Genomic DNA, 20,442 nt, shown 5'->3' with positions numbered 1-20,442 from the left:
ATATTGACCCAGATACAACTTGTGTGTGTAAATTATTACTGGCTTCTACCTTTAATGTAATATTTCCCTAAAATATTTAATATATACCTTTCTAAGTGATTTGTGCAGTGTGCAGTAACTCCTGTGTTTATTATTAATCAGAAAGAAAAAAACAGAGTATTTGCAGTGTGTTGATGAACTAGATAAAATGTTTGGGTCCCCAACTTGGCTTTGATAATAAAATTCTAAGCCCACATATAAATAAGGTCAATGGAAGTGTGATTTTCCCTCTCTTTTTTTCTTTCAAGAATTGTTCACTCTGTAACCAAATGTGTCTTAAGAGAATGAGTAGAAGTTAATCTGTGATGGAAAAAGAGATGACAGACCTTAAAAGTTTCCTGATCTGTAGCCAGTGATTTCTGTGTTAACACAATTTCGTTTATTTGTAGACTATTCTGTATCATAACAATTGTTCATATTATGTATTTGTACTCTGCTTTGTATGGAACTTTTTCACATGAGTATTTAAATTGGTTATTCGACAGCCCTGTCGGTAGACAAATGTTATCCCTATTTTAACATACAGAACTGAAAGATCAAAGATGTTGTTAGGAGCCTCACATCATGTCCACTTAAAATCTAGGGAAGAGTGAGACTCGGGCTCTGCACCTTCCCTGTCATAGGGCTACATCTGGTATTCAGCTGTGTGCTCCAACAGCACTTTTCATCTCTAATCAGTTAATAGTCAGTTCCTGCTGTGTGCTAGGCTTTGTGTGTGCTTTGCACTTTTATACACTTTATGTGGATGTGCACCTAGTGGGTACTCAAAAAATACTAAGCGTTGGCCATCCAGAACATATGCAAAAGACAGGATCCTGAGTGGTGAGAGCTGATGAAAACCATTAGCTGGGCTGTTTCGTTTAAAGAAGAAAAGATTCAGATGGAAAGCGGATAATTATTTTGAAATGTGTTAAAAGCCTGCCCCTTGAAAATAAGGTTACACACAGTCTGGCTCCTTAGAATCATGGCCAATTCCAGGTGGTAGGACTTTTGACCAGAACTGATCTCGACTGATAAGGAAAGTGTTATAGATTCAAGCAGCAGCTGAGTGGTTCTTCTAAGGGCTGGATTACAACCTGTCAGCAGTGTGGTAGAGAATATTTTACTGGAGATAGGATTTTAGATTAGATGACCTCCCGTTATTGCTAAGTATGAAAGCACAGTGACTGTGTTTTGAATGCTTCTAGCGGTGACTATCAACCTTTGAGCCAACTCCTCAGTTTTCTGTGTGTACTGTTAAGAAGAGGTGTTGCCAACAACGTTGGCATGGTGGAAGCAGCACTGAATGTGAATTTGAAGCCAGAAGATCTGGTTTCAAGACTGCAGTGCTTCTTAGTGGTTGTCTGCCTACAGGGCGATCATTTAATCCATCTGAGCTTGTTGCTCATTTACAAAGTGAGGATGATATCATCTACCCAACAGAGCTGTTGAATATTAGCTTTGATCAGGTACTACACAAATATAAGATTATGTTGTTGTGATTATTATTTTCTGAGTTATCTCTTATCTCTATACTTACATTTTCATTAGAAGTTCTACAGTTTAAAAGATACTTTGGTTAAAATATTGTTTTTCCCAACACAGCCTTTCTAAAGTGTTTCAAAATCTGTTTACAGGTTATTAGTGATATGTGGGGTGTCTTAGCTAAACAACAGACACATGTAAGGTAAATATGCTATTAAGAATTTTATTACCTCCTCTGTTCATTTGTTAAATAGATATTTACAGTGTATTAATTTTATACTTACATGTTGCGTACCTAATATTTGATAATACATATTTTTTTGTGGTCCATTCCCTTCTTGGGATTTCTTCTTATTTCCTATCTGTGTAGAACACAGCACATCACTTATTCATCCTTCAGATGTCATCCAGTACAATCTGACAGTAGCCCTGCACATAATCTACACTCGAAGGACACAGTTTTGTACTTCAGTTCAGCAGGGAAAGTAAATTATTATGTGAGTGGTTTTAGGACCAGTGGACTGCCTTTTGGGAAATGAGCAGGGAAATATAAAACTGGATTCGTACTTCTCACTTTTCACGAAAATAAATTTCAGATGAAGCAGAGAATTAGGTATAGGAAAAAAATAAAACCCCAAAATTAACCAAGAGAGTATGTTTATAATCTGAGAGTTAGAGAGGCCTATAGCATGCTTGGTATTTTCCTCCATCACACCCTTTATCTTACTCTTTCCATTTATCACCCTTTGTACTTAAATGTTGATGTGTTACCTGTGTCTCCTGAAGGGAGCGACCATTTTTGTTCAACAGTTTATATACAGTGCCTGCAAGATAGTAAAAAATAGGAGTTGAATGAGTGAGTATTTACATATGACTAATGAACGTGAAAAGGTAGTCTTGATCCTATGGTAAAGACATTCAGGTTAAAGTGAAGACCTTTTCACTTCTCATATTTCTAAAAATTAATAGTATATCCAGTGCTTGCAAGAGTGGGAGGTAGTGGATGGGAGGGAAGTTTGGCAGTACACAGTAAAACATGTAGTGGGCCTGCCCTTCAGCCCTGCAGTTCCACCAGTGCAAGTATACCCTCTAGAGATGCTCACAGAAATACAGAGATGATGGGGAGAAATGCCTTTGGTAGTACTGTGTGTAATGTGAGAAATGGAAACATCCAAAATATCTCCTATGATCCAATCATAGAGTGGAATGTTAGGCCATCTTTATGGAAATAGGTCCAGTATACATTATTGAATTTTAAAAATTGCCTGTGTGTGTGTGTGTGTGTAGGATAATTATACTTCTGTTTAAAATTTGGAGATTTTTGTGTGTTTGTGCATAGAAGTGATCTGGAAAGATAAATCCTGTAATTATTAAGAGTGTGGGATTGGAGGATGGAGTGAAGGTAGTTTTAACTCTGCTTTTATTTTTTTGTGGGATTTTTGGGGGACAAGGATTGTTCAATGTATATATCTATGTGTGTGTGTGTGTGTGTGTGTGTGTGTGTGTATATTTTTTTTTTGAGACAGAGCCTCTCTGTGTTGCACCGGCTAGAGGAGTGCAGTGGCACAATCTCGGCTCACCGCAACCTCCGCCTCCCGGGTTCAGGCGATTCATCTGCCTCAACCTCCTGAATAGCTAGGTGACCACCACCACGCCTGGCTAATTTTTGTATTTTTAGTAGAGACGGGATTTCACCATATTGGCCAGGCTGGTCTTGAACTCCTGACCTCGTGACCTGCCTGTCTTAGCTTCCCAAAGTTCTGGGATTATAGGCATGACCCTATATTTTATAATTTGAATATACACACCCTTATATTATTCCCTCACCTCCAAGTTTCTGCCAACATAATGATAAATTATTGCACATACTCCTGAGAGAATCCTTGTTCTCATTTAGAAACAATTTGCTGTAACTATGCCTTTGTTTATACCTGTAACATTTGAGTTGAGGACTAAGGGGGAAAGAAAAGGTTCTGGTTTACAATGCCAAAATTTTTCTTCATTTGAGGTGCAATTATTTTTGAAGAGCTGAGGAAGAAGCTACGAAGTTTCAGCTCTAGTATGCAACTCTGGAAGAGGAAGGTAGAACTTTTCACAGAAACAAAGCTGTCCCTTCAAGAATAATAACTCACCTGTGGAAACAATTATAGGGAACCATTGAGTTTCATGGGGTTTTCAGTTCAAATAGGATCAGAGCTCTTTTTTGGAAGAGGAGTGGCATGCTGACATTTTATTTTGCATAACTACCAAAGCCCGTGTAAAAAGGGGAAGAGTAGGACATAAATCTTAACTATGAAAGACGTGAATGCCAATATTCTCTTTACTCAAAGATCCAGGAAGTAAAGTGGGATAGAGGCAGCATGATGTAGTAAAAAGTATGTTGGTTCTGAAGTCAGTCAGAATACAGTCCTGGCTGCTACTTAGTAGCTCTGTGATTCCCTTTCCTTGGCTGTAAATTGGGGTAATAAATGGTTGTAGGATTAGAGTTAATGGAATGTACTAATCATATTAACATTGTAAGTACTCAACAAATGGTAACTGATAGTTTTTACTAGGTGTGAAAAAAGAATAAAGAAAGAACTGTTTCATCTCCTTTACTACCCCCTTATGTGTCCTGAGTTTGCTAATATATCAGTCTTTTTGAGGCCAGATTCTCAAATTAGATTATATGCTACCTGGATTAACAGTTTATTGATACACTTGTTCATTCATTAAAAATGTTGAGCTCTAAGTGCCAGGTATTACTCTGGGTCTTGGGAACGTATCAGTGCTTAAGAAAGAGAAGGTGTGTGTTGTCAACTCACACATTCCCGTCTCTGACCAGACTTCTCCCTTGAACTCAGATTTACACATACAATCATTTATTTGTCATCTGTGCTTGGTTGCCTAGTGAAAATCTCGAAGATTTTTTTCATTCCATGCTTTGCTGGGGTATCACCAGTGAGGGCGCTGGGACACCACAGTGTGCCTTCGTTGTCCTAATAAATACCCATCTAATCAAATAGTTAGGATATAATACAACATTGTCCTTCTTCATTAACTTTCTTAAAAGAATATAGCACTAGTTTTGGCATGTGACTTTTAGTTAAAATTTTGATTTGCCTCTATGTGTCCTGAGAGAATGTTATAGAAGTTGTAAAACTCCTATTTACAAGATGAAAATGCAAATATATGAAGTAAGTGCTTCAATAATGAGTTGATAGCAATATATTTTTTTCTGTTCCAGAAAACACCAGTTTGATCATGGAGAGGTAAAGACTTAATATCACTATAATTTTACTATCTTAAAGTTGCATGCATTTGGACTTTCCTTTCTAGTTCCAGTTTCTAACTTGGTTGGCAATTGTCAGCAATCATCTTGAAAATAGCCTGGTATGTGTTTTTATGAGAATGCTACATGCAGATTCACTGACCATTCATTTGTTAAAATTAACTAGGAAACTCATTTGTTCTGCTCTGATCATCTTTACGCTAATGGCAGTTGATTTCTGGAGCCCATTTAGATATATAGGTGAGGTGTCTATTGCATGACTGGAAATCACTTTCCTCTCTGCTCACTTTGCTGGAGGCCTCAGAGATGTGATTGGTTACTGCTCCCATCTCCTAGTGGTCCAGTCTGGTTTTGAGGGCGGTTCCAAAATAGAGCCCTCAGACCTTGAGGCAGCAGTCATTTCTTTTACCACTGTCTTTTCTTGGTCTGATGGTAGCATCCAGGTAGATTCAAAAATGTGGGCTTTATTAACCACAGGTTTGACTCTGAGAATCACAGAAGCACTTGCCTTAATGACTTGATAATTTTAGCCTTCCACTAAAATGGAACAGTTTGAAAGTGAATTTTAAGAATTGTTTTGTAAATTTCAGAAACCCAAGTAGTAGTAGTACTTTTTGTTACTAAGGAGAACGTACCCCTTTCTACATATTGCCAGCTTAGTATTCTTCAACTTCACTAACAGTAGGAGTAAAAAATATTTTCTTCTTTCTTTCAGCTGGTTTATCATGCTTTGCAATTGTTAGCATATACAGCCCTTGGTATTTTAATTATGAGACTAAAACTCTTCTTGACACCACACATGTGTGTTATGGCATCACTGATCTGCTCAAGACAGGTAACATGTTATGTTGGAGTATAGCTACTGTAATAATTTTAGCCTTTATTATTGAGTGGCCCTAAAATAATGAATTACAAAGTCTTTTAAGTGATTATAGTTAAAGCTCTTCATGGTTTTGTACTTATCTTTCTTAAAGGGTAAGGGCCAAAGCTGATCATTTTCTATCTTTCTAAAGACTTTAAAATAGTTGTTGGTGTACAACAAACACTGATTTAGTACAGACTGAGTTCATGAGTGATTACTGCAGGTGCTGATAGAAAGCAGAGCTTAATTGTACAAATAGTAACCCTTTTTTCGTTTTAACATTCATATCACAAAGAATTCTAACAATTTCAAGTTATAAGTGCTTGAAAATTATATGGTCTTTTTTTGTGTCAAACTTAAACTTTTTTTTTTCATTTGGTACACATTTGTATGTACATTCTTGACTTGTGCTTTTTAAAATTTAGTTTAAGCCTTCCTTGGTGGTTTCCTGCTAATTTTTCCTGGATAACTGCCTCCTTGATCTGTATTCATAGATTTATGCTTCTTCATAGTGTCACCTTTCCTTCAGTCAACCAGCCTACGTACAACAGCAGCCACCTCCCTTAAACATAGCAGATAGTCACTAAGCACCTACCCTGTGCACTCTAGGGATGGAGGATAGAGTAGTGGACAGAAAAGTCAAAAGCCAGTGTTTGTAAGCCCTCAAAAAACTTGAAATCTAGCTCTGTAGACATGCAGAGAAAGATCAAGAGAACAAAGTGTTGTTATGGAGTGTGGACTATTTGAATGTGGAAAAAAGTAGCCAGTCTTGGGGTTCTCAAGCAGAATGTTGATTATGTTAGAAAGGCACTACTTTCCTCCTTTCTGACCCCTTCAGGCTGGCACAGGAGAGGAGGCTGGTTGGAAGCCTTTAATCTTGAGTCTTTATCCTGCAGCATGACAAATGATACAGGTTGGCGCAAAAGTAATTACAGGTTTTGTCAAAATAGCAAAACACGCAATTACTTTTGCAGCAACCTAATAGAAAGTGTCACCCAGGGCAGGTTTTGCAAATGTGGGGTTCCTGCTGGTCACACAGGACCTTGCATTCAGAAGGACCTTGAACTTGGTTGAATGTTTGCTGCTGCTGTTTTGAACGTCTTAATAATTTTTTAACAAGAGACCCCACATTTTTGTTTTGCACTGGGCCTTGTAAATTGCATAGGTGGTTGTGGCTTTACTTGAATCTGGGAGTAGAGAAAGCAGGTTGAGAAAAGAGCTTCCTACATTGTGTTCCACTTACATGAGGCTGATGGTAGAATTCTTTTGATCCCAAAGATTATTATTTTGGGGCTTTTTCTTTAGGATAATTAATCCTTTTTTTGGGACTCTAGCAGAGGCCACATTCTTCTCTGGGAAGAAGTTTTGCATAACAGATGCATACTACTTTATACTAACAATTACCAATGTATTCTTAATTCGGTTTCAGCTATTTGGATGGCTCTTTTGCAAAGTACATCCTGGTGCTGTTGTTTTTGCTATATTAGCAGCAATGTCAATACAAGGTTCAGCAAATCTGCAAACCCAGTGGAATATTGTAGGGGAGTTCAGCAATTTGCCACAAGAAGAACTTATAGAGTGGATCAAATATAGTACTAAACCAGGTAAAAAAAAAAAAAAAAAAAAAAAAAAGCCTTATTTTTTAGCTGTTTTTCCCACAATTTTGTATACCACTGCAAACACTTAAACCCTAGTTACTTCCGCTGATCTTACTCTTTCTAAGCAATGTTGCTTTTAGAATATCTAAAACAAAGGAGATATCAATCCTGTTTAAATAGTTTTCTGGGGAAATGTTATACATATGTTCTTAGTAATTTATTCTGCCATTTTTTATAGATTTTAATTTTTTCAAAATTTATTCACAGTCATAAATGCCACATTTAAAATAATTTTTACTGTGCTTATTTTCTTAATGAATTTTTAATATTAGTCCTTCACATTGTTCTTGAAATAAACTCACTCATGGAATGTGATATTTTACTCATGTGTGGAAAGGGAGTCTTTGTTGTCATCTGAGTGTCAAATTTTTGAATGCTAAATCATCATCTAGAATTCTTTGTTACTATAAAGCTTTCCTAGTCCATTTGATACTTCTTTTCTAGATTCAGGAAGGATTTCTAAGATGTTTTTCTTGAAAGAAAGAAAGAAAGAAATCTTTAATAATGAGATGATGAAGCTCTATTTTGCAAGGAAAATAGTTTACCCAGACCTGGCTGCCAACTGCTACTTTGTCAGCCATCTGACCTCATTCTAGTTCTGCCATTGAATCTTGAAGTCATGAACCTGCTGGGCCTCCGCTCTGTTACCTGTGAAATAATTGATTTAAACTTGAAGGAGACCCCTTCTCACCCTCACTGAGTGTCTTCCTGAGACCTTCCTCTTGCTTTCCAGATGCAGTGTTTGCGGGTGCCATGCCCACGATGGCAAGTGTTAAGCTCTCTGCACTTCGGCCCATTGTGAATCATCCACATTATGAAGACGCAGGCTTGAGGTCAGTGCACAGTCTTGCATCATCAAAACAAACCTTCCATGCAAACAGACAGTGAGTGGAGGACGCCAGCAAAGGAATGAGGAATGTTCCAAAAGGATATGATGAACTGAGGCTTATCGCGTCGGGGAGCAGAAGGCTGAAATAAGACTGCTAAGCTCTAAACAAATCCGTTAAGGCTTCACAGGGCAGGAAAGCAACAACTTTGGGGGCCATCTTCTCTACCAGGCAGAAAAAGGAAGTCATACTATAGCACTTTCCCACAGGTTAACAGGGCTCTAAAATGTCCAAGTTCTTTTCATCCTGTAACTCTCTGAAGAGTTTAGCTTAGAGTGTTTATTAAGGTTTTCTCATAGGTGATTTTTCTTGATTTTGGAGAAGTCATTTGAAGGAGTTTATTCTGGTTTTCACCAGTATAGCCTGTTAGAATGATCTTGGGTGTTTTCTGTTTTTTTAGATTTTTTTGAGACTTTAGAAAATAATTTAGAGATGTGTGATCTAAATTATCTTTTTTTAAATTTAATTTTTCATGCAGTTTCTAAGGCAAGTGAAGCTATTCATTTTCTAAGTGATTAGGTGAATCTTATTAGCATCTTCTTTTGCATAACAATGGCATGTACATTTACAAATAAGCTTTTTCATTAAAAAATCAATCTCATCAAGCTAATTTCCAGACAATTTTTTTAAATAAGTTTAGTTTTTCTTAAATCTAGAAATAAAATGAAGAACCATTTAATGTGAATTACTGTTGATGTCCAAGTTGGGACTGTTGCAGCTTCAGAGTAGTCCTGTAGTTGTGTTTGCTATAGTTCATCCCTGTTCACACACAGGGTACCTCACTCTTACATGTGATGGAGCAGTGAAGAATTTAAGACAAATCAATAGGTGAACAAACACAAAGATGACCAAGTTTGGAAATGTAGGGGTGCGTTAAAGGTGACCCTCATCTCCCACGACTTGGCCTCCTTCTGCCTTCTGCTTTTGACCTCACTGATGCCATTAGCAGGAACTTCCATGGGGAATTTCCTCCTGACTGGATTCCTCTTCCTCGTCGTCTAGTCTAATTCAGTGCTTTCTTCCAAATGTGTTGATTATAATCGTTTTAATCTTGAAAATTTTGTGCCCAATTATTTTTCTTTAAAGAGCCAGAACGAAAATAGTATACTCAATGTATAGTCGGAAAGCAGCTGAAGAAGTGAAGCGAGAACTGATAAAGTTAAAAGTGAACTATTACATTCTAGAAGAGTCATGGTGTGTAAGAAGATCCAAGTGAGTATCAACACAGTTAACATTTTATAATCAGAAGACACGAAGGTTAATTCAAGCACATGGCAAATACTTTGCTGGTGACAGGGGTGTGTATATAACATAAAGTATATGTGGAAAAACTTTTTTTTTTTTTTTGAACAGGCTCTCACTCTGTCGCCCAGGCTGGAGTGCACTGGCATGATCTGGGCTCACTGCAGCCTCTGTCTAATTTTTGTATTTTTAGTGGAGATGGGGTTTTGCCATGTTGGCCAGGCTGGTCTCAAACTCCTGGCCTCAAGTGCTACTCCTGCCTTGGCCTCCCAAAGTGCTGGGACTACAGGCATGAGCCACCACGTCTGGCCTGAAAAAACCTTTTAGATAGTGATTTGGAGACTTTGTTTTTCAGTCTTTATAAATATCTTTTTTTAAGATAATGATTTGTATGTGTGCTACCTTAAAGAGATTTTTATTGGCACTAGTTGATAATCTCCCAAATTGTTCATATTTGCTTTTGATGTTTAAAAAAAAAAAATTCTATTTAAAGTTGGATGTATTTTATTTCAAAAGACTTCCAGGGTCTGAAACCAAGTAATAGGGAGTCTCTTTTGGTGAAGTCAGGCAGCTGAGCACCAGGGGCCGCATTATCCGTACTGGTCTCTGTGCTACACCATGTCCTGTCGATGGATGGGATACCCTGTCGGCATCAACTCAGAATGAAACTTTTCTTTCCCGGCGTTTCACATCTTATTTGAATGGGAAAAGAACTTTACTGTGACCCACATTCTCTTGGGTTTATAGTTTTTAAAAGTTTCTATTTCCACAGAGATGTTTACTAAGCTGAGTATAGCTCCAAGTGACAGTAAGATCTTCAAAGCAGATGTGAGTCTAAAGCGATCTAGAAATGTGGCACGTAAGTGACTGGACAGCAGGTGACAGTAGCCTGCTTTTAAAGTACCAAAACATTCACTTCATGAAGAGCACAGTACGGGAAGAATTTTGTCAGAAATAAACACTATTTTATGAAATAATAATATTTTTTAAATTCTTACTACTCTGTAACTAAACAAAAGCGTTCAAGAGATTGTTATATTTGTGGCTTGATCATACTTGCCCACCTTATATTTCAATGACACATATGGTATTAAGACAACATTGTTAAATATTGAGTTGTGAGTGAAAAATAGTTCTGGGACATAGTATTTACAGCTTTGCTCACAAGGAAACTAAAATAATTGTTGATCATAGAATGATTTTCCTATGAATGTGTGCTCCATGGTTTGAATTCAGTCAGGATTTAGAGAAAATATTACTTTGTAATAATTTAGAAAATGCTTTAATCCTTTGTGAATATATATGAAATTCACATACTCACCTTTAACATTGTTATATAAATTTAGGACAGAAAAGTTCTAAGCATCTCATGACGATCTTATCAGGAAATTATATGAAATGAATGGTAGGCTGACATTTGCAATAGGAAGAACTCAGTTCTTAGCATAGCTTTCTACCAGAATTGGGATCTTCTTTATTTCTGTGGGTTTCACTCTCTTGAAACAACTGTAAGTTACTGGAACATAAAAATAATTTTCATAACCTTTTCTCTCCAAGCTAACAATGAGCCTTGATTCAAGAGTTCATTTTTCCCTAGACCCCCACGTAGAGTCTGAATATGTGAAAGTTGCAGAGGCTTTGTGCTGTAGAGTGTTGGGAGAGCTCCCTGGATTTGCACAGCTCTAACAGTCTCATGTTCGGGTTCATGCTGTTTGCAGAGTAGGCAGAGCACTGTTTTACCCACACAAGAAGGGATACGAAGTCAAATTCAGGAAGTATGGCAATAAACTTTGCACACTAAACAAAATAGCAGACATTGAACTGACTTCAGGTCACTTACGAGCACTCAGACTGAGAGGTGGGGTGCAGAAGAGGGGGTGCTGGATTTCCCCGTCTGGACCTTGACTTGCCATTTATTGTGTCTGTCACAGCAGGAGTTAAGTGGGAGGAAGTTACGAAAGTGACTCTCTCATCTGTTTTCCCACTCATCAAAACAGCACTCTCCATCTAGTACAAGATCTAAGCCAGGCTGATGACGCACTGGCAGGAAACCCTGGACAGGGCCACTCTGCTTCAACCTTGACACAAAACAGAAGCTGTGCTTTCTGTCCCGACAGGGAAGCAAATGGGGAGTTCAGATAGGAGGGGAAAGTGAAGAATGACTAATATTTACCTAGTGTTTACATTCAGAGTAGGAAGTTTCTTGACAAAGCTTTCTGCCAGGTTTGGGACCTTCCTTATCTTGGCCTTCACTCTCCATTTCAGTTGTGATCAGCCTGAAATCACCCTGTAGACTGCTGGGACATGAAAGTCTGTCGGAATGGGGGAAGCAGATGGGGAACTCAGATAGGAGAGGAAGGGAAAGAGGGACCAGTATTCATCTAGTGCTTAATCTGTGCCTGGCAGTTGGTGAGCACTATGTTTAAATGATCTCATTTACAAGTGGCTTAATTGTATGGCTTGATTATTCCTTAAATATTTGACACTGTGTTTATATTTAAACACTGAAATATATTTGCATGCAAGTTGTAGATTCGTTTTTAATTAACTACAGTTCTCTGTTTTCTTTTACTTCAGTAATACAGTTGACATAAAATACATGTATTTAGAAGGAAATTATTCACATTTTCACTAATGCTATTTGCAGATGGCTGGCCTGGGGAAACCTTGGGAAACTCAGATGAGGACTAAATAGTGTTGCACAAGGCACCCAGAGCTCCCCAAGACAGCTGTTTGCCCTCTCTTTTTCCTAAAAGCTGTTGAACTCAGGAAAACTGTGGGTTGTTCTCTACTTTCTGTGTGTCTCACTCTCTGCCACCACGGCCCTCAGTGTTGTAACAGTTCAGCCTTGACGTGTATGAGAAAAAAGGTAGAAAACCCATGTCCAGCCATATGATCATAGGTGTTCCGTGTCAGCAGAAACCAGTGTCAGCAAGGGGGTGCAAAAAGTGTGCACTTGAACGCTTTTCATGGGAACTCTCATTGGCAAAACCTTTCTAGGGGATAGTTTGATGAAGGGAAGGTAAGAAAAAATTGTGCAGTCCTTTGGCAGAGTGATAATGCTGCCTCTGGAGCAGGGGTCCCCAAGCCCCCGGCCATGGACCAGTACTGGTCTGTGGCCTGTTAGGAACCCAGCCTCACAGCAGGAGGTGAGTGGAGGGTGAGTGAGCATTACAGCCTGAGCTCTGGCTCCTGTCGGATCAGTGACAGCATTAGATTCTCATAGGAGCACGAACCCTATTGAGAACTGCACATGCGAGGGATCTAGGGCACATGCTCCTTATGAGAATCTAATGCCTGATGATCTGAGGTGAAACAGTTTCATCCAAAAACCATCCCCCTGACCCTCCAGTCCATGGAAAAATTGTCTTGCACTAAACCAGTCCCTGGTGCCAAAAAGGTTGGGGACCGCTGCTCTAGAGGTTTAGCTTGTAGAAGGGAGCTCGGCACAAGACTCTTGTAGCTGCAATGCTTTATAATGGCAAGATGGGAAACAAAGTATTTGTCTGTAAGGAATTGGTTAATACATATGAGAACTAGAAGCTTTTAAAACAATAGAGTAGGTCTTTATGTACTGAGATGGAAAAATGGTGCCACATTTTATTGTTCAGTATAGATAGAGTCCCAGAATAATTCCATTTTTGTAAAAACAACTCAAGAGCATCTGTCAGGGTTTTCCAGAGGGACAGAACTAATAGGATAGATGTGGCTGGGTGCAGTGGCTCACACCTGTAATCCCAGCACTTTGGGAGGCCGAGGTGGGCAGATCATGAGGTCAGGAGATCAAGACCATCTTGGCTAACACAGTGAAACCCCATCTCTACCAAAAATGCAAAAAATTAGCTAGGCATGGTGGCAGTTGCCTGTAGTCCCAGCTACTCGGGAGGCAGAGGCAGGAGAATGGCATGAACCCGGGAGGCGGAGCTTGCAGTGAGTCAGGATTACGCCACAGCACTCCAGCCTGGGCGACAGAGCGAGACCCTGTCTCAAAAAAAAAAAAAAAAAAAAAAAAAAAAAAAAAAAAAAAAGATGTATATATGAAAGGGAGTTGATGAAGGAGTACTGACTCACATGATCACAAGGTGAGGCCCCACAATAGGCCATCTGCAAGCTGAGGAACAAGGAAGCCAGTCAGAGTCCCAAAACCTCAAAAGTAGGACAGCTGACAGTGCAGCCTTCAATCTGTGGCTGAAGGCCCAAGGTGCCCCGCAAACCACTGGTGTAGACCCAAGAGTCCAGAAACTGAAGAACTTGGAGTCCAATGTTCAAGGGCAGGAAGCGTCTAGCACAGGAGAAAGATGGAGGCCAGAAGACTCAGCCAGTCTAGTCCTTCCACATTCTTTTGCCTGTTTTTATTCTAGCTTACTGGCAGCTGATTAGATGGTACCCACACAGATTGAGGGTGGGTCGCCCTCTCCCAGTCCACTGACTCAAATGTTAATCTCCCTTGGCAACACCCTCACAGACACACCCAGAAACAATACTTTGCATCCTTCAATGCAATCAAGTTGATACTCAATACTGACCATCACAGCATCTGTGTATATAATGATATCCGTGTCTGTATGTGTGTCTGACATTGGATAACCAAAGATCCAGCAGATACCAAATATTGTATGTTCTCACTTATAGGTGGGAACTAAGCTACCAGGATGCGAAGCATAAAAATGCCATGGACTGTGGGGACTCGGGGGAAGCAAGGGGTGGGGTTAGGGATAAAAGACTACACATTGGGTGCACTTGACACTGCTTTGGTGATGGGTGCACCAAAATCTCAGTAGCTGCCGCTGAAGAACTTATCCATGTAACCAAAAGCCACCTGTTTCCCAAAAGCTATTGAAATAATGTTTTTTTTTTAAAAGGTCCAGCAGAATATATGCTGGATTATTTATAGAAGTCACCTCTGAGAAATGCTATTGGAGATGATGGTGACTTTCATTTTTTAAAATATATATAGGTCTATATTTTGATACTTTTATAATGACTATTATAAATTAAAGATGTTATTTAAAAAGGGAAAATGATGTACATCCCTGCTGTGGTGTTTGCCTCATGGTGGAGAGTGAGGGAGGGACTGCTACTAAACCTAAGAGAGACTTGTTGGGAATTTTTTTTTTCTTATTTAAAAATAAAAATAAAAAGGGAAGCAATTATGACAAAACTTGAGGAAGCAATTACGACAAAATTGACAAAACTTGTCAATTGTCTATTTTTCCAATATGTTTTTCTGTTTTCTAAAATTCCTCAAAGGTAGATAACAGTATCCAACAGTTATATCTATAAAACTGTTATTGATTTAAAATAAATGATACTGTTATTTTGAAGAACTTATTTAGGCAAATGTCATATGATGCCAATTTTACTTATTCTCTTCTTTATAAAGATATTTTGCTTTTGAGATTTAATTATGTGTTTAAGATGTATGCTCAACTACCAGAATTTCTTTAAATTGATTCATTCTAGAATATCGACTGTTCAGTTTAAGATGGTTTGACCTACTGATTTTTTGACTTTGTGAGTGTTAAGGCCATATGCATTCAGTAGAAAGCACACTTCAAATATCCATACCACCATCTGTTTTTCAATTTCAGTACAGCATTCAGTAAATTACATGAGATATTCAACATTTTGTCATAAAATAGCATTTGCATTAGATGATTTTGTCCAGCTGTCAGCTAATACAAGTGTTCCTAGCACATTTCAGGTGGCTCGGCTAAGCTGTGATGCTGGATAGATTAGGTGTATTAAATGCATTTTCAGCTTATTATGATGGGTGTATTGGAACATACCCCATTCTAAGTTGAGGAGCATCTGTACAATTAATGCAGCTTCCCTGTGAACTAAGCATATTTGTTCATTATAATTTTTTAAATCAATGTTGCACATTTTTCTGTGTGCTGGGCATGGCGCTAGATACCTGATCTCTCATAATCCTCACAACAAACCTATGTCATGGGTGTTTATTTCCTCATTTTACAAATGTGAAAACTAAGACCAAGGGAAGCTACCTGCCCAGAACCACATTCTTGGTAAGTAGCTGCGGCAGAGTTTAACTGAGGTGTCTCTTTCCCCAACACCTAGATATATGTATCTGCAGGTCTGTGTCTTTCCTTATAGTCAACCTTTGCTGCATTCACCTTGTCCTAAAGTGAGTCATGGCAGCTTATAAAATCTTAAAATAGCTATAGAAAGGATTGTTTAAAAACTAAAGTAATTTAAGTGGAGAAAAGGAAATGAGGTCAGGAATATAAGAAGTGCCCTGCTTTATCTGCAGTTATGTAATGCACATTGATTTTTAATGTGTACATTCATTTTTCTAGGCCTGGTTGCAGTATGCCTGAAATTTGGGATGTAGAAGATCCTGTCAATGCTGGGAAAACTCCCTTATGTAACCTCTTGGTGAAGGATTCCAAACCTCACTTCACCACTGTATTCCAGAACAGTGTTTACAAAGTCCTAGAAGTTGTAAAAGAATGACTGCTACATGAACTGCTGCCTATGGAGAACTACATCAGTAACGGTTTTAATGTTTTGCTAAGTCATGTGTTCATATCCCAAAAACTTTTGTAGGTAACTGTTTTCAAATAGAAAACGTTTTATTTGGTCAATTTGAATGTCATTCTAATTATAAAAATGACTTTTACCTTTATCAATTGGTTACTGTTTCAATGCACCCTTTAAAATTTGCTATGCAAATGAGTATATGCTTGTACTTGACTTTGATATTTGTGCTAAGGTAAGCAAAGCTACCTGTATAAAGAAAACACAATGGGTTGAGATAAGGGTGACATGAAAATACAGGACAATTCTGACTATGTAGGGGCTGATTTTATAGTGTAAGAACTTTTAATGCTTCTTTTTTCTGCCTCTCGCTCTTGTCTTTTGGACATTTCAGTGATTTTGTAAGTTCTTCGGTCGTGTCAGCCCCTGTCATCAGCTTGAGTTACAGTAGATGCAGCAGACATGGAACGTTTGCTGTGTAGAACTGTCTGTCTGTTTTACTTCCTTGTGCTCTTTTTGTTCTCTGTTCTCTTGTTAATGAAGCTTTTCCTGTCCATTATTAATCCAAACTCTCGGACCTTGTGGTTAGGAAATTCCCTTAACTTCCAGCCATGTGGCATTACCATGTCTCTCTCTCTCTCTCTCTCTCGCTCTCGCTCTCTCTCTTCTCCTCCTCCCCACATTTTCTGTCAAATAAGTACTGTTGACTCATTTAGTTGCTTATCAAGTACTTATTCTTGGTTTTAAAAAAATTAATGGTAACTGTATTTTCCTCATTTTTTAGCATTATTCAAATGTTTATATTTTAATACCTTTAAACCACTTAAAATTTTTTCATGTTTAATTACAGTTTTAAGAAAAACTATTTTGAACAACCCCAAATATAGTGCATCTAGAAACTAATGTATATTTGAGTAGACATCATTTATAGTGGAACAGTAGACTGTAGTACATGGTAATTTTTCTTTTACTGTTAAGATACAATAAAACATGACTAATTTTGCTGTCAAAAACGTAAAGAATAATGATAAATGGAGTTTTTATATTTTACTTTTAAGATTGCCGGTCTTTAATAAGACAAAGCCTTAAGCATTATGTTATAATTTTGGTTCTAAAAACCATTATTTTAGTATGCAGAATGAGTATATTTCGTCCTCCTCTTTAGTTTTTTTCTTCCTATTTATTTTTATTTTGAAAAATTTCTACACCGTCTTTGAATTCCTTGTATGAATATTTGTTTCTTAGAAGTTAATTTGTGTGAAATGAGATTCTTCAAAACAATGAAACCTCATAGCTCTGAGAAAAGGTTTTAGGCTTTTAAATTCTAAGCAAACTGTGACTGTGGCTGACTGACTACACATTTAATTATCCAGCTTCTCTTTCTTAACCACAGGCAGATTAACCTCATTGTGGATTGTCCTTGAGACCTTAGTCCTCAGGGATGGTTTCTGGTGCCCACTCCTGGAAGCCGCTGTTCCCTTTCTACCTTCTTACCAGAGCCCAAGGGCAGGCCTGGTCTCGGGGAAGCAGCAGCTTGCCGACCTCGGTCAGCTGCAAAGCCTGAGGGGTGTGGCCTCAGGGAAGCCCCGCCCCCAATCCTGCCCCAGAGCCCAGAGTCGCAGCTCCCAGGGATGCTCCTTCCCTGGGAGTGGCCCAGGAGAGGGACTCTGGCAGTGTTCTTCAGATTTGTGGCCACTGTTTCTCATTTGCTGGTTGACTGTTTTTATTTCTTAGGCTTTTGCTAGTTTTAGAAAATAGGGAAGCAGCCCGTGATTTGTGGATCAAAAGCAACATTTGAGCGATGATGCACAACAGTCCAGGAAAAGGGGCAGTGGACCCTTGAGGCTGAGGATGGGAGTCGACATGGGCGGGGAGAGGGAGGTGCGCTCTGCTTATCTGTGACTGTTGCTCACCTGAGTGTGGCTGATTGTGTACATCCAGCAGTTACAATTTTTAAAAATTTTAGAGTTATTCTATATTTTTCTCACCCCCAGTAATTTCCTTCCAAATAAGTTCACATGTAATAAGTAGAAATACTGTATAGGAAAAAAGCATTAAAAATACTATTATAACTGCTTCATTTGCTGGGAACCATTAAAAGTAGTGTAAATTAGCTTTTTCCAGAAGGATCCTTTGTAGCAGTGTTCAGGAATGTAACCCCCAGCAAAATGTGGCTATATATTAGGGAAGCCAGTCTGGAGCAGAGGCCTGAAGGTCCCTGCTATGCAGCCGTGGCCACAGCTCACCGCACCAGCGCTGTGGAGCACCCGCACCTTTGATGGCAATGCAGAGTGGTAGCAGGCTCCATAGGCGTGACAAAACAGTATTAAAGCTCAGCGTTTTGCATACTTTTAGCATTTAAAAATATTTTTGCTTTAGTGTGAGGAAAGTAAGGATGGGCAAAGAGGCGATCAAAATAGCTATAGCTATGACATTTTAGAAAACAAAGTCGGGGCCGTATTTCTTTAAAAAGATAAGCCTCTAAAAATGCTTGGCTGAAAAAGTACAGTGTTAAAATAGGCAGTGATATTAATGAGAAAATGAAAGTATGTATCAGGAATAAAGTGATATTGCATAGGAGTATTGTATTTTTATGAATTTTATGCCAGTTGTTTACATGTACTATATATGTTAAATAAAAATCATTAAAAATGAGGGAAGTGTTTTTCTTGATTGTTATTTTCATTTCCACCTTGATTGTGATCAAGTTCGGCCTCATTTTGTAGTCAGATAGCCATGAACTGGTTTGAGTCAGATGGCAGTCCTGAGAAGAGAGGGGGAGGGATCATTGGTCTTGTTGTTGGTAGTAGTAGGTGCTGAGATTATCCAAACTTTTCATATGTTTATGGTAGAGTCACTTACATTCCTTTATCCTTTTCATCAAGGGACACAGTAATTCAAACTATATATTGGGAATAATTAAAGAGTTGCTAAAAGCTGCTTTAATGTATTTAAAAAATACATTGGTATCAACATTTTCTAAATTGTAGTTCAATGTTTTTACTTAATACAAATATCAACTTCTTGGTTCATTCTCTATGTAGGAAAGACATTTCAGCTCTGTTCATTCCTGTATAATTAATTTCTTAACAATGACACCTTGATTCTGACATATTTGGGGAATGAGGTGTTCTAATACAGTGGTTCTCAAAATTAGCAGGCTTCAGCAGCACCTGGAAGGCCTGTAGATTGCTGGGCCCCTTCACAGGAATTTCTGATTCAGTTGGCCCATGGTGGGGCCCCAGAACTTGGATTTCTTAACAGTTCTCAGGTGGTGTCGATGCTGTTAGTCCAGGGACCATACTTGAGAGCCTCTGCTCTAATGGATGGGGACAGACTGGCTGGATGACTGGCCGCCAGGGGGCGCTCCATTCCTGACAGCACATCCCCAGAGCTGGTTGATGGACAATCTACCACGAGCTGAATTTTACCACGTACCGTGTTTGCCTGTTAGGGGGCGCTGCTTCAATGAAACTTGCAAGGAGCAAAGAACAGATTCGGTAATTTTTAATCGGAACACTGATATGAGTTATAGATTATTTACATATTTTGAAGCTGCAAACTGCACCTTGTTTCTTTTCAGTTCAGAGATGGAAAAGGAGTGAAAATCCTTGAAATAGGACTTCGTTTTGTAGGATTACTTTGTCTAGAAGATAATAAATTCAGTGATGTGTGGGGATTGCAAAAATTCATTTTCCACTTTATTACTTTTGTTTTGGCACCAGAAATCCGAATCTTCTTCCTTTACTAGAGGTCAGCCAATAATCAGCGCTAGGTCACAGATCGCTTGCTTCTCTCTTCTTCCTCCTTTTTCTCCTGCTCCCAACTAGAAGTTTCTAATTTGAATCAATAAAATTGTCCTCAGTGAAGAAAAAGAGGAGCTACTTTTAAACTTCATTACATTCCTGAATTGGTCTTTATTTCATAGCATTGTCTCAGGACGAATACATTTTACATTAGAAGTTGAAAAGGATATTAAGGTACAAAAAGGTCTTGAAAACTTCCCTTTTACATTTCCTCCCATGAGAGAGATTATACAATTCTGAATGAATATATAAGAGTTGAAGACTCGATTCGATTGTAGTGTAATTAAGAGACAGTTTTCTTTTTTTTTTTTTGCAAAGAGATTAGGATAACATTGATACTGGCTCCACTTTCAAAGCAAGGTTTTCTATAGTTTTCTATACTCAATTATCTTTAACCCAAAACTCTAATTAAAGTATGCACAGTGTCATCAAAATGACTTTCAAATAAATGGTAGCACTACATGGTATTCTGTTTCGTAGGCATGTTCTTTTTAATGCAGCATAATATCATTTCGTTGATTTTTTTAAGTACCTGGTGGGCTTTTTTCCTGTAGGCAAATTTAGTATCTTGGCGGGGGGGAGTTGACTTTAGCAAACTTCAGCTCGTGTGGTTGTTATGCTGATTACACTGACACCCTTAGTCCTTATGCATTTCTGAAAAATAGAAATGAAAATAAGAAATGACCATTGCTAAGTAGATTTGGCATCATGT

General features: G+C 38.4%; 2 protein-coding genes across 2 annotated transcripts in view; both read left to right on the top strand.

Annotated features, from left to right (window-relative positions):
- LOC126951419 (probable C-mannosyltransferase DPY19L1) overlaps positions 1–4,723 on the top strand; it is a 48,168-nt gene extending 43,445 nt beyond the window's left edge. Inside the window, exons 10-11 of the mRNA XM_050785496.1 lie at positions 1,656–1,705; positions 3,512–4,723. Of these exons, the coding sequence (XP_050641453.1) occupies positions 1,656–1,705; positions 3,512–3,527 (66 nt within the window). The 3' untranslated portion in view covers positions 3,528–4,723. The remainder of the gene's footprint in view (positions 1–1,655; positions 1,706–3,511) is intronic.
- Positions 1–18,579, top strand: part of LOC126951413 (probable C-mannosyltransferase DPY19L2) — a 184,308-nt gene extending 165,729 nt beyond the window's left edge. Inside the window, exon 22 of the mRNA XM_050785482.1 lies at positions 15,744–18,579. Coding sequence (XP_050641439.1) covers positions 15,744–15,900 — 157 coding nt within the window. The 3' untranslated portion in view covers positions 15,901–18,579. The remainder of the gene's footprint in view (positions 1–15,743) is intronic.
- The last annotated feature ends 1,863 nt before the right edge of the window (positions 18,580–20,442 follow it).

The sequence above is a fragment of the Macaca thibetana genome, chromosome 3 (assembly GCF_024542745.1).
Source record: "Macaca thibetana thibetana isolate TM-01 chromosome 3, ASM2454274v1, whole genome shotgun sequence".
NCBI lineage: Eukaryota > Metazoa > Chordata > Mammalia > Primates > Cercopithecidae > Macaca > Macaca thibetana.
Note: the sequence above shows the minus strand (reverse complement) of the source record. Positions and strands in the feature narration are given on the sequence as shown.